This window comes from Bos taurus, chromosome 18, assembly GCF_002263795.3.
Source record: "Bos taurus isolate L1 Dominette 01449 registration number 42190680 breed Hereford chromosome 18, ARS-UCD2.0, whole genome shotgun sequence".
Lineage (NCBI taxonomy): Eukaryota > Metazoa > Chordata > Mammalia > Artiodactyla > Bovidae > Bos > Bos taurus.
This window is the reverse complement of record NC_037345.1, coordinates 61,409,340-61,431,192: the sequence shown is the minus strand read 5'-3', so window position 1 is coordinate 61,431,192 and position 21,853 is coordinate 61,409,340. Positions and strand designations below refer to the sequence as shown.

Below are 21,853 nucleotides of genomic sequence, written 5' to 3'. Positions count from 1 at the left end.
TAAAATGTTAACAGGCCTCCGGGCCAGAAGATGATGCAAATCACCTAAGCTTTTGCATATGATAAGTTTGCAGGAAGAAAGCCTGGTTTGCTGCAAGACTCTACCCCTTCCCCCATTATCCTCTGTGCATAACTTAAGGTATAAAAACTACTTTGAAAAATAAAGTGCGGGCCTTGTTCACCGAAACTTGGTCTCACCATGTCGTTCTTTCTCTTACCTTCTGGCTGAATTATTCAGCCTCTTTTCTCCACTGAATTTCCTCACTGAGCTATCCTTATTTCAGCCTCTTTTCTTCACTGAATTTTCCTACTGAGCTATCCTCATTCTATTACTCTTTATATCCTTAATTAACATTTAATTAAGCAATTGTTTCCTGATCTTCGCCTACGCTGTCTCTCCTTCGAATACCCTGGATCAGCCGGGGCTGGTCTCCGGCACCAGGAGATATATCAATCACCTTAGATATGCAGATGACACCACCCTCATGGCAGAAAGTGAAGAGGAACTAAAAAGCCTCTTGATGAAAGTGAAAGTGGAGAGTGAAAAAATTGGCTTAAAGTTCAACATTCAGAAAACTAAGATCATGGCGTCTGGTCCCATCACTTTATGGGAAATAGATGGGGAAACAGTGTCAGACTTTATTTTTTTGAGCTCCAAAATCACTGCAAATGGTGACTGCAGCCATGAAATTAAAAGACGCTTACTCCTTGGAAGGAAAGTTATGACCAACCTAGATAGCATATTGAAAAGCAGAGACATTACTTTGCCAACAAAGGTCCATCTAGTTAAGACTATGGTTTTTCCAGGGGTCATGTGTGGATGTGAGAGTTGGACTGTGAGGAAAGTTGAGCGCTGAAGAATTGATGCTTTTGAACCGTGGTGTTGGAGAAGACTCTTGAGAGTCCCTTGGACTGCAAGGAGATCCAACCAGTCCATCCTAAAGGAGACTAGTCCTGGGTGTTCATTGGAAGGACTGATGCTGAGGTTGAAACTTGAATACTTTGGCCACCTCATGCGAAGAGTTGACTCATTGGAAAAGACTCTAATGCTGGGAGGGATTGGAGGCAGGAGGAGAAGGGGACTACAGAGGATGACAGGATTGGATGGCATGACCAACTCTATGCACATGAGTTTGGGTGAACTCCGGGAGTTGGTGATGGACAAGGAGGCCTGGCGTGCTGCGATTTATGGGGTTGCAAAGAGTCAGACATGACAGAGCAATTGAACTGAGCTGAACTGAAGTGATGATCTCATTGCCATTTACTTTTTTTTTTTTGGTTTGTGTTTATACACCTTTTCTGTGTTTCCTGTCTGGAGAAGATACTTTAAGATTTGTTGAAGAGCTGGTTTGGTGGTGCTGAATTCTCTCAGCTTTTGCTTGTCTGTAAAGCTTTTGATTCTCCTTCATATTTGAATCGGAGAAGGCAATGGCACCCTATTCCAGTACTCTTGCCTGGAAAATCCCATGGACGGAGGAGCCTGGCGGGCTGCAGTCCATGGCGTCCCTAAGAGTCAGACACGACTGAGCGGCTTCCCTTTCACTTTTCACTTTCATGCATTGGAGATAGAAATGGCAACCCACTCCAGCGTTCTTGCCTAGAGAATCCCAGGGACCAGTGGGGCCTGGTGGGATGCCGTCTATGGGGTCGCACAGAGTCGGACACAACTGAAGCGACTTAGCAGCAGCATATTTGAATGAGATCCTTGCTGGGTACAGTCATCTGAATTGTAGGTTTTTCTCTTTCATCACTTTAAGTATGTCCTGCTATTCCCTTCTGGTCTGAAGAGTTTCTATTTAAAGATCAGTTGTTATCCTTATGGGAATCCCCTTTTGTGTTATTTATTGTTTTTCCCTTGCTGCTTTTAATATTTGTTCTTTGTGCTTGATCTTCGTTAATTTGATTAATATGTGTCTTGGGATGTTTTGCCTTGGGTTTATCCTGTTTGGGACTCTTGGTTTCTTGTGCTTTGGTGGCTATTTCCTGTCCCGTTTTAGGGAAGTTTTCAACTATTAGCTCCTCAAGTATTTTTTCATGGCCTTTCTTTTTGTCTTCTTCTTCTGGGTCTCCTATGATTCGAATGTTGGGGCATTTAACATTGTCCCAGAGGTCTCTGAGGTTTTCCTCATTTCTTTTAATTCTTTTTTCCTCTCTGCATCATTTATTTTCACCATTCTATCTTCCACCTCATTTATCCTATCTTCTGCCTCAGTTATCCTACAGTTGGTTCCCTCCAGAGTGCTTTTGATCTCAGTTATTGCCTGGAGAATCCCAGGGACGGGGGAGCCTGGTGGGCTGCTGTCTATGGGGTCGCACAGAGTCGGACACGACTGAAGTGACTTAGCAGCAGCATTGCATTATACATTATTGATTAACTCTTTTTTATTTCTTCGGGGTCCTTGTTAAACATTTCTTGCATCTTCTCAATCCTTGTCTCCAGACTATTTATCTGTAACTCAATTTTGTTTTCAAGATTTTGGATCATTTTTACTCTCACTATTCCGAATTCTTTTTCAGGCAGACTACCTATCTCCTCTTCTTTTGTTTGGTTTGGTGGGCTTTTACCATGTTCCTTTACTTGTTGAATATTTCTCTGCCTTTTCAGCTTTTTAATAATTCTGTGTTTAGGGTGGCCTTTCCTGGAAGTTTGTGGTTCCTTTTTATTGTGAAGGTTCCTCCCTGTGGGTGGGGTTGGACGAGTGGCTTGTCAAGGTTTCCTGGTTAGGGAAGCTTGAGTCAATGTTCTGGTGGGTAGAGCTGGATCTCTTCTCTCTGGAGTGCAATGAAGTGTCCAGTAGTGAGTTTTGAGATGTCTGTGGGTTTGGTGTGATTTTTGGCCACCTGTATTTTAGTGCTCAGGTTTATGTTCCTGTGATGTTGGAAAATTAGCTTGGTATGTCTTGCTCGGAAACTTTTTGGCTCTTGGGTGGATCTTGGTTTCAGTTTAGTTATGGAGGCTTTTGCATGAGCTTTTATCAATTAATGTTCCCTGGAGTCAAGAGTTCTCTGGTGTTCTCAAGTTTTGGATTTAAGCCTCCTGCCTCTGGCTTTCAGTCTTATTCTTAAAGTAGCCTCAAGACTTCTCCATCCATATAGCACTGATGATAAACCATTTAGGTTAATGGTGAAAAGATTCTCCACAGTGAGGGACACCCAGAGAGGTTCATAGAGTTACATGGAGAAGAGAAGAGGGACGAGGGAGATAGAGGTGACCAGGAGGAGAAGAGGGGGAATCAAAAGGGGGGAGAGTAATCCAGCCAGTAATCAATTCTCTATGTGCTCTCTATAGTCTGGAACACTCAGAGAGGTTCATGGAGTTACATAGAGAATAGAAAAGGGAGGAAGGAGATAGAGGTGACCTGGGGGAGAGGAGGAGGGTCAAAGGAGAGAGACCAATATAGCCAGTAATCAGTTCCCTAAGTGTTCTCCACAGCCTGGAGCACCCAAAGAGATTCACAGAGTTAAGTAGAGAAGAAAAGGGGGAGGGAGGAGATAGAGGTGACCTGGGGGAGAAAAAGGTGAGTCAAAAGGGGAAAGAGCAATCAAGCCAGTAATCACACTCCTAAGTAAAAATAGGTACTGAAGTTTGGATTCTTAAAGGTACAAAATTGATAACAAATACCAAAAAAACCCCAAACAACAACAACAACAACAAACAAACAAACAAAAACCCCCCACAAAGGTTAAAAATCTAGAGTAGAGGTTAGACTCTCAAAAATAAAATATTAAAAAAAACAACCAACAAAATTGCAAAAATTATAAAATATATATATATATATATGAAATTTGCTTTAAAATAGGGTCTTTTTTTAAAACAAGGTAATAGCAGTAGGTTTTTTAAAATGAAAATTAAAGTAGTAATAAAGAACTTAAAAGTAAAAAAATGATCATAGTAAAATATATCTAGGAATTTCTCTGGAGCTGTTGAGGGCAGTGTGGCATCAGTTCAGTTTCAGATAGTTTCTTGTTCCAGTTTATACTTCTTCTCAAAGTCTATAGGCCCCTTCCAATGTAGTCAGTGCTAACTACAGGGTTTTAATCTGTTGCACCTGTCACTTCCAAAGTGGTTCCCTTTTCTTTGTTTATTTTGGCTTCCTCTGTTTGCAAGTCTCTTCAGTGTCTAATTTCCACCCTGACACAGGGGGTGAAGGTGGTCACTTATTTAGGTTCACTTGTTCAGTTGTGCTTTGGGGAGGGAGAAACACTCTAAACAAATATCACTGGCATGTTTGGGGAGTGCTCTCAGTGTCTGGGCCACACTGGGTTTGCCCCCGCTCACAGAGCCTGTGCTTTCCCAGTCTACACTGCTCAGGCTCCAGGTTGCTCTGAAGGGGAACTTTACAAAATAGGCTCTGGGTTGCATGCCCTTCCCAAGTCTAAGCTGCTCAGGTTCAGGTTCTCGGGTACTCCACGAAGGCACAGACTCGGTTGGGCCTACGTTTTGTGCCCTTCCCAGGTCCAAGCAGCTCAGGAGACCAGGTGCTTGGGGAGCGCACTCTCCCCAGGTGGGCTGTGCAGCTTATCACCTCCCTGGTCCCAGCCATTTGGTTTCCTGGGTTTGCCACCAGAGCACCATCTCAAGTGTGCCATGTATCTCCTCAGGGGAGCTGATCTCTGTCTGTGACCCTCTTGGCGAATGTCAGCTGTCCAGGATCCCAGGAAGACTTGGTTAGCAACTGGGAGCCTGCTTGCAGTTTGGTAGAGGATGTCATATCTGGGGGCCAAGATTTCCCCTCTCCTCCCGGCTCTGGCTACCGCCCACCCGCCTCTCTGCCTCCAGCGGAGGGATGGGGCCGTCCACAACTGGTTAGCTCTCCTCTGGTATTTGCTCAGTCCTTTGTTCTGTGAGCAGGCCAGGGTGTGCTTCAGGTTAGAGCTTTTTGCGGGAAAGTTCTCTCTCTCTCTTTTTATTTCCTCTCTGGCTATCCCACACTTTGGGTTGCTAATTCACATTAGCTCCCTCAGATTGTCTTCAGGGCATCCAGGCCCAGTCCTTACCCTAAGTAATGCAGCCTGCGCCTCCCTGTTCAGCCCCCACTCGCTGCTGGTGGACGCGAGCATCTGGGCTACTTCTCCACTGGGAGTTGCGGTTAGGCGCATAATCTGTAGTTCTTTTTTTTTTTTTTTTTCCGTTTTGGTTATGTTGCCTTCTGAGATTCAAAACTCCCCACAGACCCATTGGTGAGAGGATTTCCTGGTGTTTGGAAACTTCTCCTCCTTCACGACTCCCTCCCCAGGATGGGTCTCTGTCCTTAAGTCTTTTTTCTCTTTTATTTTGTCCTACCTCCTTTCGAAGAGAATGGGCTACCTTTCCAGGTGCCTTGTCTCCTCCACCAGTGTTCAGATGTTGTTTTGTGGAATTTATTCAGCGTTCATATGATTTTTTGATGAATTTGTGGGGGAGAAACTGGTCTCTCCATCCAATTCCTTCACCATCTTCAACCTCCTCTATTTCTTTCATTAAAAAACATTAAAAATTTTTTATTTTTGGCTGTGCTGGGTCTTTGTTGCAGCTGGCACTCTTTATTTAGTTGCAGCTCTCAGACTTTCTCTGTAGCATGTGGGATCTTAGTTCGCTGACTGGGGATTGAACCTAGATATGCTGCATGCAAGGAAGATTCTTAACCACTAGACCATCAGGGAAGTCCCTTCCCTTCTTTTTAAATGCTGAATAATACTTTATTATTGGTATATACCATATTTGGCTTACTTTTTCTTTGGTCAATGGATACTTGGATTGCTTTCATGATTTAAATGTTGTGAATAGAGCTGCTATGAACATGAATGTACAGATATCTTTTCCAGGGTGTGGTTTCAATTCTTCTGGGTATATCCTCAGAGGTAGAATTGCTGGATCATATGGCTCTAAGATTTTTATTTCCTTGTGATGGAGAAGATGAACTGTGTGTGAACTAAGACAGCCTGTCAGACCCTCACAGATCATCTGCTTTAACCACTGAGGTAAAGAAAATCTGTCTTGAAGATATGAATGAACAAATCCCTTCTCATGGTGTCTGCATTAACACTCCCTGAAAGATAATGTTCCCTTCCCAGACACCAGAGTCCTGCTGTCTCACTGTCTATGTACTAAGTCTGTCTCTTTTGAAACCTTGAAGGAATGCACTCTGTCGTGTTGATGTGTGTGCTTTGTTTGGTGTAAGACTGTGCTGGAAGCCGTGCTTAAGCAGAGCAGGTCCTCAGAGCTCTCGGAGAGGGGGCCTCCTAAGCTATAGTCCTCAGTGTGAGTCAAATAAAACCTTTCCATCTCTATTGTGTTTCTTGATTATTTCCAGGGACACTTGAATTCATTGATCATCAAGGACCCTAAGTAGAACTGGGGACCCACTCACACTCCTCCTCCTGCCCAGTCCTCTCATACGAATCAACTCCCCACAGCCTGCACCTGACCTGAGACACTCCAGTGTGGGGGACCCCCAAGCCCAGCTGAACCCCAACCAGGAGAAGGGGGGTTTACAATCTCTGATATGAATTCAAGCAACAAAAGCACTGTACACGTGTCGTGTCTGCACCCAGCCTTGTATGGGATGGTTGTAAAGGGATGGAGTAGGCTAAAGGGGAGTGTGACTTGGTCTCCTTCAAGGAGTCTGTTTTCTGGGAAGACTGAGAACCAAGGCTGCTGCTACTGCTGCTGCTGCTGCTAAGTCGCTTCAGTCATGTCCGACTCTGTGCGGTCCCATAGACGGCAGCCCACCAGGCTCCACCGACCCTGGGATTCTCCTGGAAAGAGTATTGGAGTGGGTTGCCATTTCCTTCTCCAAGGCAGGAAAGGGAAATATGCTGTAAGAGATGAAAAGCACTATGTCTCACAGAAGGGAAAAAAATCGGGAGTCGGAGGGAAGGGATGAGCGAGTGAGTGAGGGGTTAGTGAGTGGACAAGATTCTGACATACAACAAGTGACACATTTGCTGAAACACTGGCCAGAGACTGTCACTGTGGAATTTACATGTCATAGTTGAAGCTTACATTAACTTCTTCTTCTTCTTCTTTTTTTTTTTACTGTGAAGTAGCGGTCCAGCTTTATCTATTTGCATGTGGATGTATACTTGTCTGAACACTATTGTTGATGAGACTATCTTTTACTCATTGTATTGTCTTGGTTCCCATGGGTTAAATGAACCATAACTGTATAAGTATTTGTCTCAGGACTGTCGATTCTATCCCATTGATCTAAGTGTCTGTCCTTGAAAAGCCAACTCCACAAAAGGAATGAAGCAGCTTAAGCTGTTCTGGCGAGTTTTAGTTGGTTGTGCGGGGATCCTCTTGAACCCAGAGTTTTTAGGAAGATTACTTTAAAGGGAAAACATCTGAGATGCAACGGATGCAGAAAGAAGCCTTCTCTGAGTTTCTCTCATCTGACTCAAAGCAGACAATTCTGGGAATTAAAGGGGTAATAAACTCCTTAGTGGAGAGGCTGCTCCCAAGAGGATGAAGGTGAGTAAAACTGTGACTATAATTCTATACTATGCTTTTGTATTTGTAGTAGACACCTCCTTCCATTTTTAGTGGTTACCTTTGGAGTTATTTTCTGGGATTTTCTCTGTCTTTGTATCATTACACTTATTTCACTCTTTCTGCTCCCTCTTGTGGGATAACTGTTTTTAATAATTTTAAATTAATTGATTAATTAAGTGTGTCTGCCCTGGATCTTGGTTACTGCACAGTCTTTCCCTAGTTGTGGTGCACGGGCTTCTCCTTGGGTGGCTTCTCTTGCTGCAGAGCACAGGCTGCAGTAGTTGTGGCATGTGGGCTTAGTTGCCCCGTGGCATATGGGGTCCTCCCAGGCAGGGGACTGAACCTGGGTCCTCTGCCTTGGCAGGCGGATTCTTAACCACTGAGCCACCAGGGAGGCCTTGTGGGAGAATTCTGAAGCTTTTCTGTCTCTCTGCTCTGACAACCCACCAGGCTGCCTCCTGGAAACCTGTCTCTGGATTTCCAGAAGGTGGCTCTAGAGCTCCAGTCTGTGGGCACCCTCGCCCAGAGCGGGGACTGGTTTTCTAAGCCTGCGTCTGGTCTACCCGAGATCCTCAGGATGTTGCAGGGGAGGGACCCCAAGGAGCCCCAGAAGAGTCGGGGGAGGTGTGGGTCCAGCACTCAGGGTACTGAGGGTGCCTGTGGATGCAGCAGAGAGATTCTCCGCTGTGGTGCTCCCAGAGGTATGCGATTGGACTCCCTGAGAAAAGCAATCCCTTTCATGCCCTTTGAAATGTTTATCTGTGTCTTTCCAAATATTTTTCCTCTCCCTCTTCATGGAGGTCCTGTCTCACGTCTCTGATGCTGCTGTAGATGTTGTCCTTCTCAGGTGTCTGCTGCGATGTCCTGGAGAACTAGGGTAGCTGAGCACTCACTCATCACTCCCCTTTTCTGTGGAGGGATGTTTCCTTGCGTGGGGAAGGGAAAAGATTCTCTCACCTCCATCTTTGGTTTGATCAGACTTGGTTTGGTTTTTTTTTTGGAGTGCCAGAACCTCTCTGCAGGAAAGCTGACCTTCTACAAGTTCTCTCTCACACGTGAGAATCTGCCAGATCAGAATCCGTGTCTCCTGCCTTGGCAGGCAGATTTACCACTGAGCCACCAAAGAAGCCCCAAATGAAATATTTTTTGACCTCTAGCTATTCTAGGGATTTTTCAGAGAGCTCCTAAAACATCTCAAAGAATGATACTGACCTCATTACAATTAGGCATACTGGCACATGTAATTACATGGGTACCATCAGCAGATTCCCTGTAAGAGGGCAGAGCAACCCACTCCAGTAGTTTTGCCTGGGGAATCCCATGGACAGAGGAGCCTTTCGGGCTATAGTCTGTTGGGTCTCGAAGAGTCGGACACAACTGAAGTGACTGACCACAAAAGCATTTTAAAATAAGTGATGATAAACCTTCTTAGGTTATATTGGAAGGATAAATCTTATTAATATGTGTTCTAAAAATTATATGAAATTCCTAAAAATCTGATATGTCCTGGTAAATTATCAGTCACAATTCAGGATATTATCCTAAAAATCTGAATGTTACAGAAATAACCAAAATTCTCTTTTCTTTTTTCTTACTTTGATTGTTATTTAATTTTCCATCAACAGAGCCAAACACCCCAGCTCTGAAATTCCCATCTTACATAGGTTATGTAAGGACTCATCATGTGTCTTATTTCTCCACTTCTTTGCCAAGCCTTTAGAGGGTTAGAGGGAACATTAGGTGACTTTTCCAGGTTCACTTGGACAGTAAAGTGGGGAGGCATGGGGTGGGGGGAAAGGAATGTGTGATGCCTGGAAGGTGTCCATGTTGTACCCCTATCCCTGGAAAGAGAGCAGACCCTCAGTCATCTCCCAAACCCCTTCCTCACCTTCTTTCCCTGCTTATAACCACTCACTGACTTTCTGCGATCTGTGGGAACCATCCATTTAAATAACATATTCATGGAATAACACACTCATGATTTGCTCTTTCTCCTTCTTCTGCCAGCTGTTTCCCCCTCTCATCAATCTACACCAAGAATAATCATTAAAAAAAATCTTTCTTTCCATGAGATGCCCACCTACATCAATCACTTTATGATTTTCATATGAAAGTGAGATCAGATGAAGGGAAGAGGTTCCCCTCTCAAAGAACCCTTCACCACCTTCTCTTAACCCCTCTCTTCTCTCTCCTCTTCTCAATTTCTCTCTTCTTTTTTCTCTCCTGTGAAATGATCTAGCCATCACCAGCTATAAACATTGTTGTTTAGTCTCTAAGTCATGTCTGACTCTTTTTCAATCCCCTGGACCACAGCCCACCAGGCTCCTCTGTCCATGGGATTTTTCAGGCAAGAACACTGGAAGCAGTTGCTATCTCCTCCTCCAGGGGATCTTCCCAATTGAGGGATTGAATGTATCTCCTGCATTGGCAGGTAGATTCTTTACTATCCACTGGAGCCACCAGGGAAGACCAGTCGTAGACTAGACATGGCCTTAAAGTCTCATTTTCTGTTCCAAGTCATTTAACAAAATATTATTTTACCCAAACAAATACTGTGGTCTCCCTTTGATAATTACTGGTAAATAAAAAGTTCCCCATCTTGGGTCATGTAAAATATTACATGTACATATGATTCTTTCATTAAATATCTCATCAAATATAACTGAGCACTTATTGTATTTCAGACACTGTTTTAGCCACTGGGAAGCAAATGGTGGTCAAAAGTGTGAAGAGGTGAATGCATCTCTCTTCTTTCAAATTCATATGTTGAAGTCCTGGTCTCCAGGACTTCAGAAAGTGACTATATTTTGTGGGGGGCCTTAAAGAGGTAATTAAGATTAAATGAGGACATGAGGATGGGCCCTAACAAAGGATGACTATACCCATATGTCAAGAGGCTATTAGAATGCGAAGAGAGCATACAGAGACACCAAGAGGTGACAGATACAGCAAATAGTATTACAAGACAACTAGATACATTGATTTTAGATCAACAATGAACCTTAACACATATACTTTGATACATATATGACATATACATCTTTTGTGTGCATTAACTATACATCTTTTAATATATACATACACATGTACAAGCATATGTCATTTTATTGTGCTTTGCAGATGCTGCATTTTTTGCAAACTGAGGGTTTGTGGCAATTCTGGGTTGTCAGATGACACCTAGCATTTTTCATCAATAAAATACTTTTAAGTTAAAGTATTTACATTTTTTAGATAGAATATATGGCACACTGAATAGACTACAATGTAGTGTAAACATAAGTTTATACGCACTCAGTTCAGTGCACTCAGTCATGTCCAACTCTTTGTGACCCCATGAATCACAGCATGCTAGGCCTCTGTCCATCACCAACTCCTGGAGTCCACCCAAACCAAGGTCCATTGAGTCGGTTAAAAAAAAAATTTGAGTGATTCTCTTTAATGCCAGTTCTCTTCACTATGGTAGTCTGGAATCAAACCAGGAATATCTCAGAGGCATGCCTGCAGGGTCCTGTTGTGGTTGTTCAGTTGCTAAGTCATGTACAAGTCTTTGTGACCCTGTGGAATGCAGCACACCAGGTTCCTCTATCCTCCACTATGTGATGGAGATGTCCATTGCGTTAGTGATGCTATCTAAACATTTCATTGTCTGTTCCCTCTTCTCCTCCTGCCCTCAGTCTTTCCCAGAATCAGGGTCTTTTCCATTGAGTCAGCTCTGCACATCATGTGGCCAAAGTATTGGAGCTTCAACTTCAGCATCAATCCTTCCAATGAATATTCAGGATTGATTTCCTTTAGGGTTGACTGATTTCATCTCTTTGCAGTACAAGGGCCTCACAAGAGTCTTCTCCAGCACCACAGTTTTCAAAAGCATCAATTCTTCAGTGTTCAGCCTTCTTTATGGCCAAACTCTCACATCCATACATGACTACTGGAAAAACCATAGCTTTGACTAGACAGACTTTGTCGGCAAAGTAATCTCTCTGCTTTTTAATATGCTGTCTAGGTTTGTCGTAGCTTTCTTTTCAAGGAACAAGCATTCTTTAATTTCATGGCACAGTCACTGTCTGCAGTGATTTTGGAGCCAAAGAAGAGAAAATCTGTCACTGCTTCCACTTTCCTTTTATATTTGCCAGGAAGTGATGGGACCAGATGCTATGATCTTAGTTTTTTTGAATGTTGAGTATTAAGTCAGGCTTTCTGCTCTCCTCTTTCACCTTCATCAAGAGTCTTTTTATTTCCTCTTCACTTTCTGTCATTAGGATGGTATCATCTGAGGTTGTTGATACTTCTCCTGGCAATCTTGTTTCCAGCTCATGATTCATCCAGCCCAGCATTTTTCATGATGAATTCTGCATATAAGTTAAATAAGAGATGAACAACATTTGGCCTTAACATACTCCCTTGCCAGTTTTGAACCACTCCACCATTCCATGTTGGATTCTAACTGTTGCTTCTTGACCTGCATACAGGTTTCTCAGGAGACAGGTAAGGTGGTCTGGTATTCCCATCTCTTTAAGGATATTCCACAGTTTGTTGTGATCCCCACAGTCAAAGGCTTTGCCATAGTTAATGGAGCAGAATTGATGTTTTTCTGGACTTCCCTTGCTTTCTCTGTGATCAAAAAAAATAGGCAATTTGATCTCTGGTTTGTCTGCCTTTTCTAAAGCCAGCTTGTATCTGGAAGTTGTCAGTTCACGTACTGTCGAAGTCTAGCTTAGGATTTTGAGCATTACCTTGCTAGGCTGTGAAATGAACACGGTCGTTTGGTAGTTTGAACATTCTTTGACATTACCCTTCTTGGGACTGGAATGAAAACTGACCTTTTACTTCAAATTTTTGATGACCTAATATTTAAAGTGTAAATCTTACACAATATATGATTACCTATGTTTCCTCCTCAAGTGGCCAGCTCTGTGCTCAGGCTGGAGATGGGAACAAGGAGTTGTTTCTCAGGTGCCAGGTTAACATTGTCTTTCTCCTGCTGGTTATGTTGTTGTACTTTCTTCGTGAAAATTGGTTTTGCTGCACACTTAAGAAGCATGTATTTTTCTGTATGTACATCATGCTTTGAAAAGCTTACTTAAAAATTAAAGTCACTTAGTCCACTGACAATAGAGACGGGGCTGTAGATGCATACACCTTCACTATCCATAGAGGCTGAAAGTGTTCATGTAGCAGAAGACACCTCCTATGTATGTAGGGATTCTACACAGCATCTATGACTGTGGTTAAGATGACTCAGGACTAGGGGTGTTTTTGTCAAGAGTCTGGGAGGTGGAGGCTGGTGGTTGTTGCTCATCATTCTCCTCCAGGCTGTGTCGGATCCCATATCCAAAGTATATGAGAAATCCTAGTAAGGAAGTGAGAAAATGAGAAGGATAAGTAGGCACTCTTCCTGGTACAAGTGTCTAATAGGCCTCCTATTATGGTGGCCAAGAAGCTTAGGGGAGCTCAGTTTGGGATCTGTCACTCAAGAGGGCTCTTTATCCCAGAAAGCCACTTACCAATCACATTCCAGATGCCAAATATGGCCCAGGTCCCAGAAGTTATCTGCATCATCAAGTAAATGTTCACAAAGATGCTCACCAGTGGGAGGACAGGCAGAGCAGGGACCTGTGGGATCCGTGGATTTAGCAGTTCCCCTCACCCCCTGGATGTTTAGACCATGAAGCGTGTTCACTCCAGGTGGACAGTTTGAGCACATAAGGTCACTTACCTTAAAATAAAGAGGAATGGGGTTCTGGGGCTGCCTCCAGATGATGACTGTGACCCCAATGATGAGCAGCAGCAGCAGCACAGCCACTGGTGTGTACCCAGAGCCTGCAGAGAACCCCTGACTGGACCACTGGACCACGATCAGGCTCAAGATTATCATCAGGAGAACTTCAGGGTCAAGGTGGAGGAGAACAGGTTCAACTTCAGAAGATGAAGAAGTCAAGACCTTGGGTCACACCTCTCCCCAGGCTGCCCACCTCAGCAAGGGCCCTCATATCACCAAGCCTCCTCAGTTGACAAAATATACATTTCAACACCATACTGTCAATTTCAGAAAACGACCAAAGAGAAATCCCACTGCTCACCGAGTAGTGAGGCACATCCGTAGACAATCTGGCCAGATTTCCTAGTGGGGATGGTGCTGATAGGGAACCATAGACTCTTTAGAACATTTGAGTTTCTTGCTTCAGGTTCAGAGTCCAACGGATGTTCATCAAGGTCAGGCATCTCAATTTCCTCCTCTGTGTTCTCATTCTTGCTTAAATTCTGGTCTGGCTGGTACCTGAATTAGAGGTTTTAAGGCAATATTAACAGCAGCCCCTACTCATCCAACATCACACAGCCTATTCCCCATGTATCCTGTCTTAAGCAGAGAAGGACTTTTAGAAGATAGCATGAAGGCAGCAGATGGTTACCTCCCAACTAATCTCCAAGGCTCCACACCAATGTGTAGTGGGGTCTCACCTGAGGACAAGAACAGAAAATGCCACCAGGGAGTTAATGAGCAGGGTCCCAACTGACACGAGGTCCACAAGGTCTGTCAACTTGAACAGTAATGCCATGACCCCTAGAATGAGGGCACAAACAAGGTGGGGAAGGGAGTGAGAAACATCTGGAAATATGTAAGTTAAGGTGTGGGTTTCATTTTTTTTGTTTTTACCTGTAAGATTTCCAGCAGACATAATGGCCACGACATGGGTGCCTGTGCGGACATGGATCCGGGTAAGTATCCGGAAAAGGAGCCCGTCCTTTGCCATCATGTAGATCAAAGGAGGCATTCTGAACATGGCACTCTGAAGTCTGGAAGAGACGATGGAAACATATAAGGATGTGGAGAAGCAGGACAGACTGGGACTTCTGCTCTCTTGTCAGCTTGGGGTAAGGTGTCTCTCTGTCTTCTCTACCAATCCTAAGGCTGGGAGATCTGAGCATCTGACAGTAGACAGGGAGAAAACCATGGCGCTAACCTGGATATAAGAGCACAGAGGGTGCCAATAGTCACGAAGTATCTGGCGGGGAGCCACCAACTATAGAGAATGGCTTGAGGCAAAGGGTCATGAGGCTGAATCTGGTGGTAGGGCACCATGAGGGTGAGTGCCGCTGAAACACCAGAGTAAGCTAAAAAGCAGATGAAGATCGTGATCATGATGCTCCAGGGGATGGAACGACGAGGATTTATAGCTTCTCCCCCTGCAGAAAGGGAAGAAGTGTTGGGTCAGGATAACACACTGGGTGAAATCCCCTTCCTTCTTGTACTCCACAAGCAGGCTTCCACTAAGCCAGGGGCAGCCAGTCTGTTCCCAAACCCCAGATGGGACATACAGTGACCGTCTTACCTTTAGTGGCAACAGCAGTAACACCAAAAAAACAGTAGAAACACGTAGATGCTCCCTGGAGAATCCCTTCAAAGCCAAAAGGTGCAAACCCTCCAGAACCCAGAAGGCCCAAGCTATGGTGAGAGAAGGAAAGAGAAATAACGTGGGTGAGGCGTGTTAAGCCATCTCTACTGAGCTTCTTCCTTCATACCTCAAGTCCTGGCTTCAGGACTCACTTCATCTGGATCCACCAGCCCAGATATCTTTAGTTCATACCGTACCAGCTCTGCATGCCCGTCACCCATATATTATGGCCAATATTACCCTCCTAAGCCATAGATGTCTCTGGATCCAGATGTGTTCAGTTTGTAGTCCTGTTCTGTGAGCTTCCAGTTATGCAGATCTCCCTTAACAAAGCCAGTGATGATAATGAAAATGAGAACCAAAATGTTGATTCCTATGGATATTTTGGTAACCAGGATGGACTCACGAGCTCCAAGAAGCAGTAGTCCTGTGGGAAAGATGTAATATAAAACACTCAAACTATTGATATATTTATAGATACACTGGTCATAGAAACACCCTTTTTCTTTAAAATAAAAATAAATTTATTTATTTTAATTGGAGGATAATTACTTTAAAATATTGTATTGGTTTTGCCATACATCAACATGAATCCGCCACAGGTATACACCTGTTCCCCATCTTGAACCCCCCTCCCTCCTCCCTCCCGGTACCATCCCTCTGGGTCTTCTCAGTGCACAAGCAGCTTCTCTAACCAAGAAACTTGACAAGCCACCTGTACAACCCCACCCACAGCAAGGAAACTCCACAATAAAGAGAACTTCACCAACTGCCAGAATACAGAAAGGATACACCAAACTCAGCAACATAAACAAGATGAAGAGACAAAGGAATACCCAGCAGGTAAAGGAACAGGATAAATGTTCACCAAACTAAACAAAAGAGGAAGAGATAGGGAATCTACCTGATAAAGAATTCTGAATAATGATAGTGAAAATGATCCAAAACTTGAAATCAAAATGAAATCACAGATAAATAGCCTGGAGACAAGGATTGAGAAGATGCAAGAAAGGTTTAACAAGGACCTAGAAGAAATAAAAAAGAGTCAATATGTAATGAATAATGCAATAAATGAGATCAAAAACACTCTGGAGGCAACAAATAGTAGAATAACAGAGGCAGAAGATAAGATTAGTGAATTAGAAGACAGAATGGTAGAAATAAATGAATCAGAGAGGAAAAAAGAAAAACGAATTAAAAGAAATGAGAACAATCTCAGAGACCTCCAGGACAGTGTTAAACGCCCCAACATTCGAATCATAGGAGTCCCAGAAGAAGAGGACATGGAAACACCCTTTTTCAACAACGCAAGAGATGACTCCTCACTTGGACATCACCAGAAGGTCAATACTGAAATCAGATTTATTATAATCTTTGTAGCTGAAGATGGAGAGGCTCTATACAGTCAGCAAAAGTAAGACTTGGAGCTGGCAGGCTCACATCATTAGCTCCCTATTGCAAAATTCAGGCTTAAATTGAAGAAAGTAGGGAAAACTACTAGACCATTCAGGTATGACCTAAATAAAATCCATTATGATTATACAGTGGAGGTGAGAAATAGATTCAAGGGATTAGATCTGGTAGGCAGACTGTCTGAAGAATTAGGAATAGAGATTCCTAACACTGTACAGGAGGCAGTGACCAAAACCATTCCCAAGAAAAAGAAATGCAAAAAGGCAAAATGGTTGTCTGAGAAGGCTTTAAAAATAGCTGAGGGAATATGAGAAGTGAAAGGCAAAGAAGAAAGGGAAAGATATAATGAACTGAATGCAGAATTTCAGAGAATAGAAGGGTGAGACAAGAAAGCCATCTTAAGTGAACAATGCAAAGAAATAGAGGAAAACAGTAGGATGGGAAAGACTAGAGATCTCTTCAAGGAAATTGGGGATATTAAGGGAACATTTCATGGAAGGATGGGCATGATAAAGAACAGAAATGGTAAGGCCTAACAGAAGCAGAAGAGATTAAGAAGAGGTGGCAAGAATACCCAGAACTACACAAAAAAGGTCTCAGTGGCCTGGATAACCAAGATGTGTGGTCAATCACCTAGAACCAGGCATCCTGGAGTGTGAAGTCAAGTGGGTCTTAGGAAGCAATACTACAACAAAGCTAGTGGAAGTGATGGAATTCCAGCTGAGCGATTTCAAATCCTAAAAGATGATGCTGTGAAAGTGCTGTATTCGATATGTGAACAAACTTGGGAAACTCAACAATAGCTTTAGGACTTCTAGATCAGTATTCATTCTAACCCCAAAGAAGGGAAATGCCAAAAAATGTTCCAACTACTGTACAATTGCACTCATTTCACATGCTAGCAAGTTTATGCTCAAAATCCTTCAAGCTATGCTTCAGCAATATGTGAACCAAGAACTTTCAGATGTACAAAGAGTTAAGAAAATGCAAAGGACCAGAGATCAAATTGCCAACATTTATTGGATCACAGAGAAAGTGGGGGGAAATACCAGTAAATCATATACTTCTGCTTCATTTGACTACACTAAAGCCTTTGACTGTGTGTATCACAACAAACAGTGGAAAATTCTTAAAGAGATAAGTATACCAGACCACTCTACCTGTATCCTGAGAAATCTATGCAGGTCAAGAAGCAACAGTTAGATCCAGATATAGAATAATGGACAGGTTCCAAATTGGGAAAGGAGTACATCAAGGCTATATATTGTCACCCTGCTTATTTAACTTATATGCAGAGTACATTATGCAAAACGCCAAGCTGGATGAAGCACAAGCTGGAATCAAGATTGCCAGGAGAAATATCAACAATCTCAGATATGCATATGATACCACCCTAATTGCAGAAAACGAAGAGGAATTAAAGAGCTCCTTGATGGAAGTGAAAGAGGAGAGTGAAAAAGCTGGCTTAAAAATCAGCATTCAAAAAGCGAAGACCATAGCATATGGTCCCATCACTTCCTGGCAAATAGAAGAGGAAAAAATGGAAGCAGTGACAGATTTTCTTTTCTTGGTCTCCAAAATCACTGCAGACAGTGACTGTAGCCATGAAATTAAAAGACATTTGCTTCTTGGAAGGAAAGCTATGGCAAACATAGACAGCATATTAAAAAGTGGAGACATCACTTTGCCTACAAAGGTCTGTATAGTCAAAGCTATGGTTTTTCCAATAGTCATGTATGGATGTTAGAGTTGGACCATAAGAAGGCTGAGCACCAAAGAATTGATGCTTTAAAATTATGCCAGAGGTGATTATTGAGAGTCCCTTGGACAGCAAGGGGAACAAACCAATCAATCCTAAAGGAAACCAACCCTGAATATTCATTGAAAGGACTGATGCTGAAGCTCTAATACTTTGGTCTGATGGGCAGAACTGACTCATTGGAAAAGATTCTGATCCTGGGTAAGGTTGAGGGTCAGAGGAGAAGAGGGTGACAGAGAATGAAATGGTTGGATAGTGTCACTGACTCAATGGACATAAATTTGAGCAAACTCCAGGAGATAGTGGAGGACAGAGGACCTTGGCATACTATAATGCATGGGGTTGCAAAGAGCTGGATATGACTTAGTGACTGAACAACAACAGGAAGCAGAGAAATAGTTGCTCAGGGCTGGCAGTTGGTGGTGGTGGACAAACAGATAGTGACTGCTCAGTGGTTACAGAGGTGTTGAATGTGTTTGGAACTAGACGGAGGTGATGGTTGCTCAAAATTACAGATGTGCTTAATGCTATTGAATTGTACACTTTAAGATGGTTAATTATTGTGGCAATCTTCTCAGAATACATGTCTAACAAAGCAAGATGTACACCTTAATCTTACACAATGTTGTATGTCAGTTATATTTCACTGAAGCTGGGAAAAATTACAAAGTGGTTAATTTTATGCTATGTGAACTTCCTCTCAATTAAAAAAAAAAAATCTTTGGCCTCAGTACAAAGGAAGACTTGTTGGTCTAAGTAAATGATTCTCAGCTTGGGGTAATTTTATTCCCCAAGGGACATTGGCACTGTCTGGAAACACCCTGATTGCCACATTTGGGGGTGGGTGGATGTCACTGGTATCTAGTGAGCAAAGGCCAAGGATGATACTCAACACTCAATAATGATTAAAAAAAGAAATTAAAATTCACAGGACAGTCCCCTCACACCAAAGAATGATAAGCGCAAATTGTCAATAGTGCCAACGGTGGAAAACAATGGTCTGTGTCTTAGCTTCTGTCTCAAGACCCTTCTTTCTATTTCTAATCCCCCACTATTCTGCTATGTCAAGCCTTTCCTACACCAGCTCCCGCTCCACACCCCGCTCTTTCCATCCTATCATTGAGTCTTGTCTCACCTGTCATCAGCAGTACCAGGCCCAGGGCAAAAAAGTCTGCATATGTGGCCAGGGAGTAAGGCAGGTGCAGAGAGAAAGTTTCCTGTAATGCCTGAGAGATATGATTCCCAATTAGGCTGTCAAAGACGTAACTCGAGGCCCTGGCCAAGCTGGCAGTGCCTACAGAGGCAGAAGAAGGAACATTCATTGAAAAACAAAAATTGATGTGTCATGGAATCTAAAAACACAGATAAAATACCTGTATATACGAAAAGCCTATATATGCACAAATACCTGTATATACAAATACCTGCTACAAAATACAAAAATCAAAGTGTTTCTTTTCATGGTTTGGGGAGAGTAGATCCAAATGATTCACCAAAATGTTAGGTGTTTTAATGTTAGGAGCAGATCAATGCTATACAAGAAAAGAAAACATGTAAGTGGGACTGGGAGGGCTGGGATAAGGCATGGAATTTGAAATCAAGTGGTAAAGGAAAATCCCAAGAAGGCAACAACTGAGCAAAGGCTTCACTATGGTGAGGGGATGAGCCTGTGGGACATGCCTCCCTCTTACCCACTCCCTCCAGTTCCCTTTCCTTCTGGGTTCATGGTCCATCATTTAAGGACACAGGATAGAAACGAGTTGAATGCAGTTGTGGGGTCTTCCTGACACTATTATCAACTTCCCTCCACGAGGCCGAGAATGAAGTGCTCATGAATGACTGAGAACCCAATCCTCCAACATAGTTTCCCAATCTTAAGCCCCACACCTTTCGCTGCCCCATCATCTCACCAATGACTAAGGGAAGTATGCGGTTCCAGCCAATGACAAAGGCATAGAGTTGACCCATCGTGACATAGCTGTAGAGATACACAGAACCGGAGCGTGGTACCCAGGCCCCAAATTCAGCATAGCAGAGCCCAGATAACATAGAAAACAGGGCAGCCACCAAGAACGAGATGATGGTTGCTGGTCCAGCTATGTACTTGGCCACTGCACCAGCCACAATGTACACGCCAGATCTCAGCATTCTGCCCACTCCCAAGATCACCAGGTTTAGGATGTTCAGATGAGCCACGCATCTCTCAGACTCCGCTATGGCTTCCAGTGGCCGCTTGCGGATGAGCTTCTGACCAATTTCGTGAACAAACTGATGCAACATCTTAGACGTAGTTGAGGAGGCTACAGTCTGCTGAGAAAACAAGACACAAAGCCATTAAGAATGTCCATCCACCCTTGGCACTGGGGTCCACTTCTATTATGGAAGTGATGGGGAGCAGGTGGTAAAAGCACACACTGGGCAAGCCCTCCATCTCTGAGATTTGGTTTCTACACTCATAGAGAAGACTTCTAATTTGTCTCAAAGTTACTGGAAAGTTTGCCTGAAAAGAAGTGAGATGGAGTTGATTATGTCTCCCCAAATGTGCCCCTTTGACAGGTAAATTGTTTTTAGCTGAAGTTAATTAAGACCCATTAGACTCAGGAGACACAAGAGTTCAAAATGCAGTACTTGGATGCAATCTCAAAAACGACAGAATGATCTCTGTTCATTTCCAAGGCAAACCATTCAATATCACAGTAATCCAAGCCTATGCCCCAACCAGTAATGCTGAAGAAGCTGAAGTTGAATGCTTCTATGAAGACATACAAGACCTTCTAGAACTAACACCCCAAAAAGATGTCCTTTTCATTATAGGGCACTGGAATGCAAAAGTAGGAAGTCAAGAAACACCTGGAGTAACAGCCAAATTTGGCCTTGGAGTACAGAATGAAGCAAGGCAAAGGCTAATAGAGTTTTGCCAAGAGAACGTACTGGACATAGCAAACACCCTCTTCCAACAACACAAGAGAAGACTCTACACATGGACATCACCAGATGGTCAACACCGAAATAAGACTGATTATATTCTTTATAGCCAAAGATGGAGAAGCTCTATACAGTCAGCAAAAACAAGACTGGGAGCTGACTGTGGCTCAGATCATGAACTCTTTATTTCCAAATTCAGACTGAAATTGAAGAAAGTAGGGAAAACCGCTAGACCATTCAGGTGTGACATAAATCAAATCCCTTATGATTATTCAGTGGAAGAGAGAAATAGATTAAGGGACTAGATCTGATAGATAGAGTGCCTGATGAACTATGGACGGAGGTTCGTGACATTGTACAGGAGACAGGAATCAATGCCATCCCCATGGAAAAGAAATGCAAAAGAGCAAAATGGCTGTCTGGGGAGGCCTTACAAATAGCTGTGAAAAGAAGAGAAGTGAAAAGCAAAGGAGAAAAGGAAAGATATAAGCATCTGAATGCAGAATTCCAAAGAATAGCAAGAAGAAATAAGAAAGCCTTCCTCAGCGATCAATGCAAAGAAATAGAGGAAAACAACAGAATGGGAAAGACTAGAGATCTCTTCAAGAAAATTAGAGATACCAAGGGAATATTTCATGCAAAGATGGGCTTGATAAAAGACAGAAATAGTATAGACCTAACAGAAGCAGAAGAAATTAAGAAGAGGTGTCAGGAATACACAGAAGAACTGTACAAAAAACATCTTCACAACCAAGATAATCATGATGGTGTGATCACTCACCTAGAGACAGACATCCTGGAATGTGAAGTCAAGTGGGCCTTAGAAAGCATCACTATGAACAAAGCTAGTGGAGGTGATGGAATTCCAGTTGAGCTATTTCAAATCCTG

At 43.1% G+C, this 21,853-nt stretch overlaps 1 protein-coding gene across 1 annotated transcript; it reads right to left on the bottom strand.

Annotated features, from left to right (window-relative positions):
- Nucleotides 1-12,602: 12,602 nt before the first annotated feature.
- On the bottom strand, nucleotides 12,603-20,319 carry LOC112442239 (cationic amino acid transporter 3-like). Its single transcript, XM_024978864.2, has 11 exons — nucleotides 19,950-20,319; nucleotides 19,175-19,333; nucleotides 15,108-15,294; nucleotides 14,805-14,917; nucleotides 14,436-14,658; nucleotides 14,129-14,268; nucleotides 13,933-14,035; nucleotides 13,554-13,750; nucleotides 13,190-13,356; nucleotides 12,978-13,086; nucleotides 12,603-12,823 (listed from the first exon to the last, which is right to left on the bottom strand). The coding sequence occupies exons 1-11, from the start codon at nucleotides 20,317-20,319 to the stop codon at nucleotides 12,702-12,704; spliced, it is 1,890 nt and encodes a 629-aa protein (XP_024834632.2). The 3' UTR covers nucleotides 12,603-12,701.
- Between the last annotated feature and the right edge of the window lie 1,534 nt (nucleotides 20,320-21,853).

Bases quoted from the DNA above. Each gene is read 5' to 3' on its own strand.
- LOC112442239 (XM_024978864.2), bottom strand. From the start codon at position 20,319: ATGTTGCATCAGTTTGTTCACGAAATTGGTCAGAAGCTCATCCGCAAG. The intron at 15,295-19,174 runs GTGAGACAAGAC...TCTTTCCCACAG, and splicing joins CCTGGTACTGCTGATGACAG to GACTACTGCTTCTTGGAGCT. The intron at 14,918-15,107 runs GTAATATTGGCC...CTCTCACCATAG, and splicing joins GACATCTATGGCTTAGGAGG to CTTGGGCCTTCTGGGTTCTG.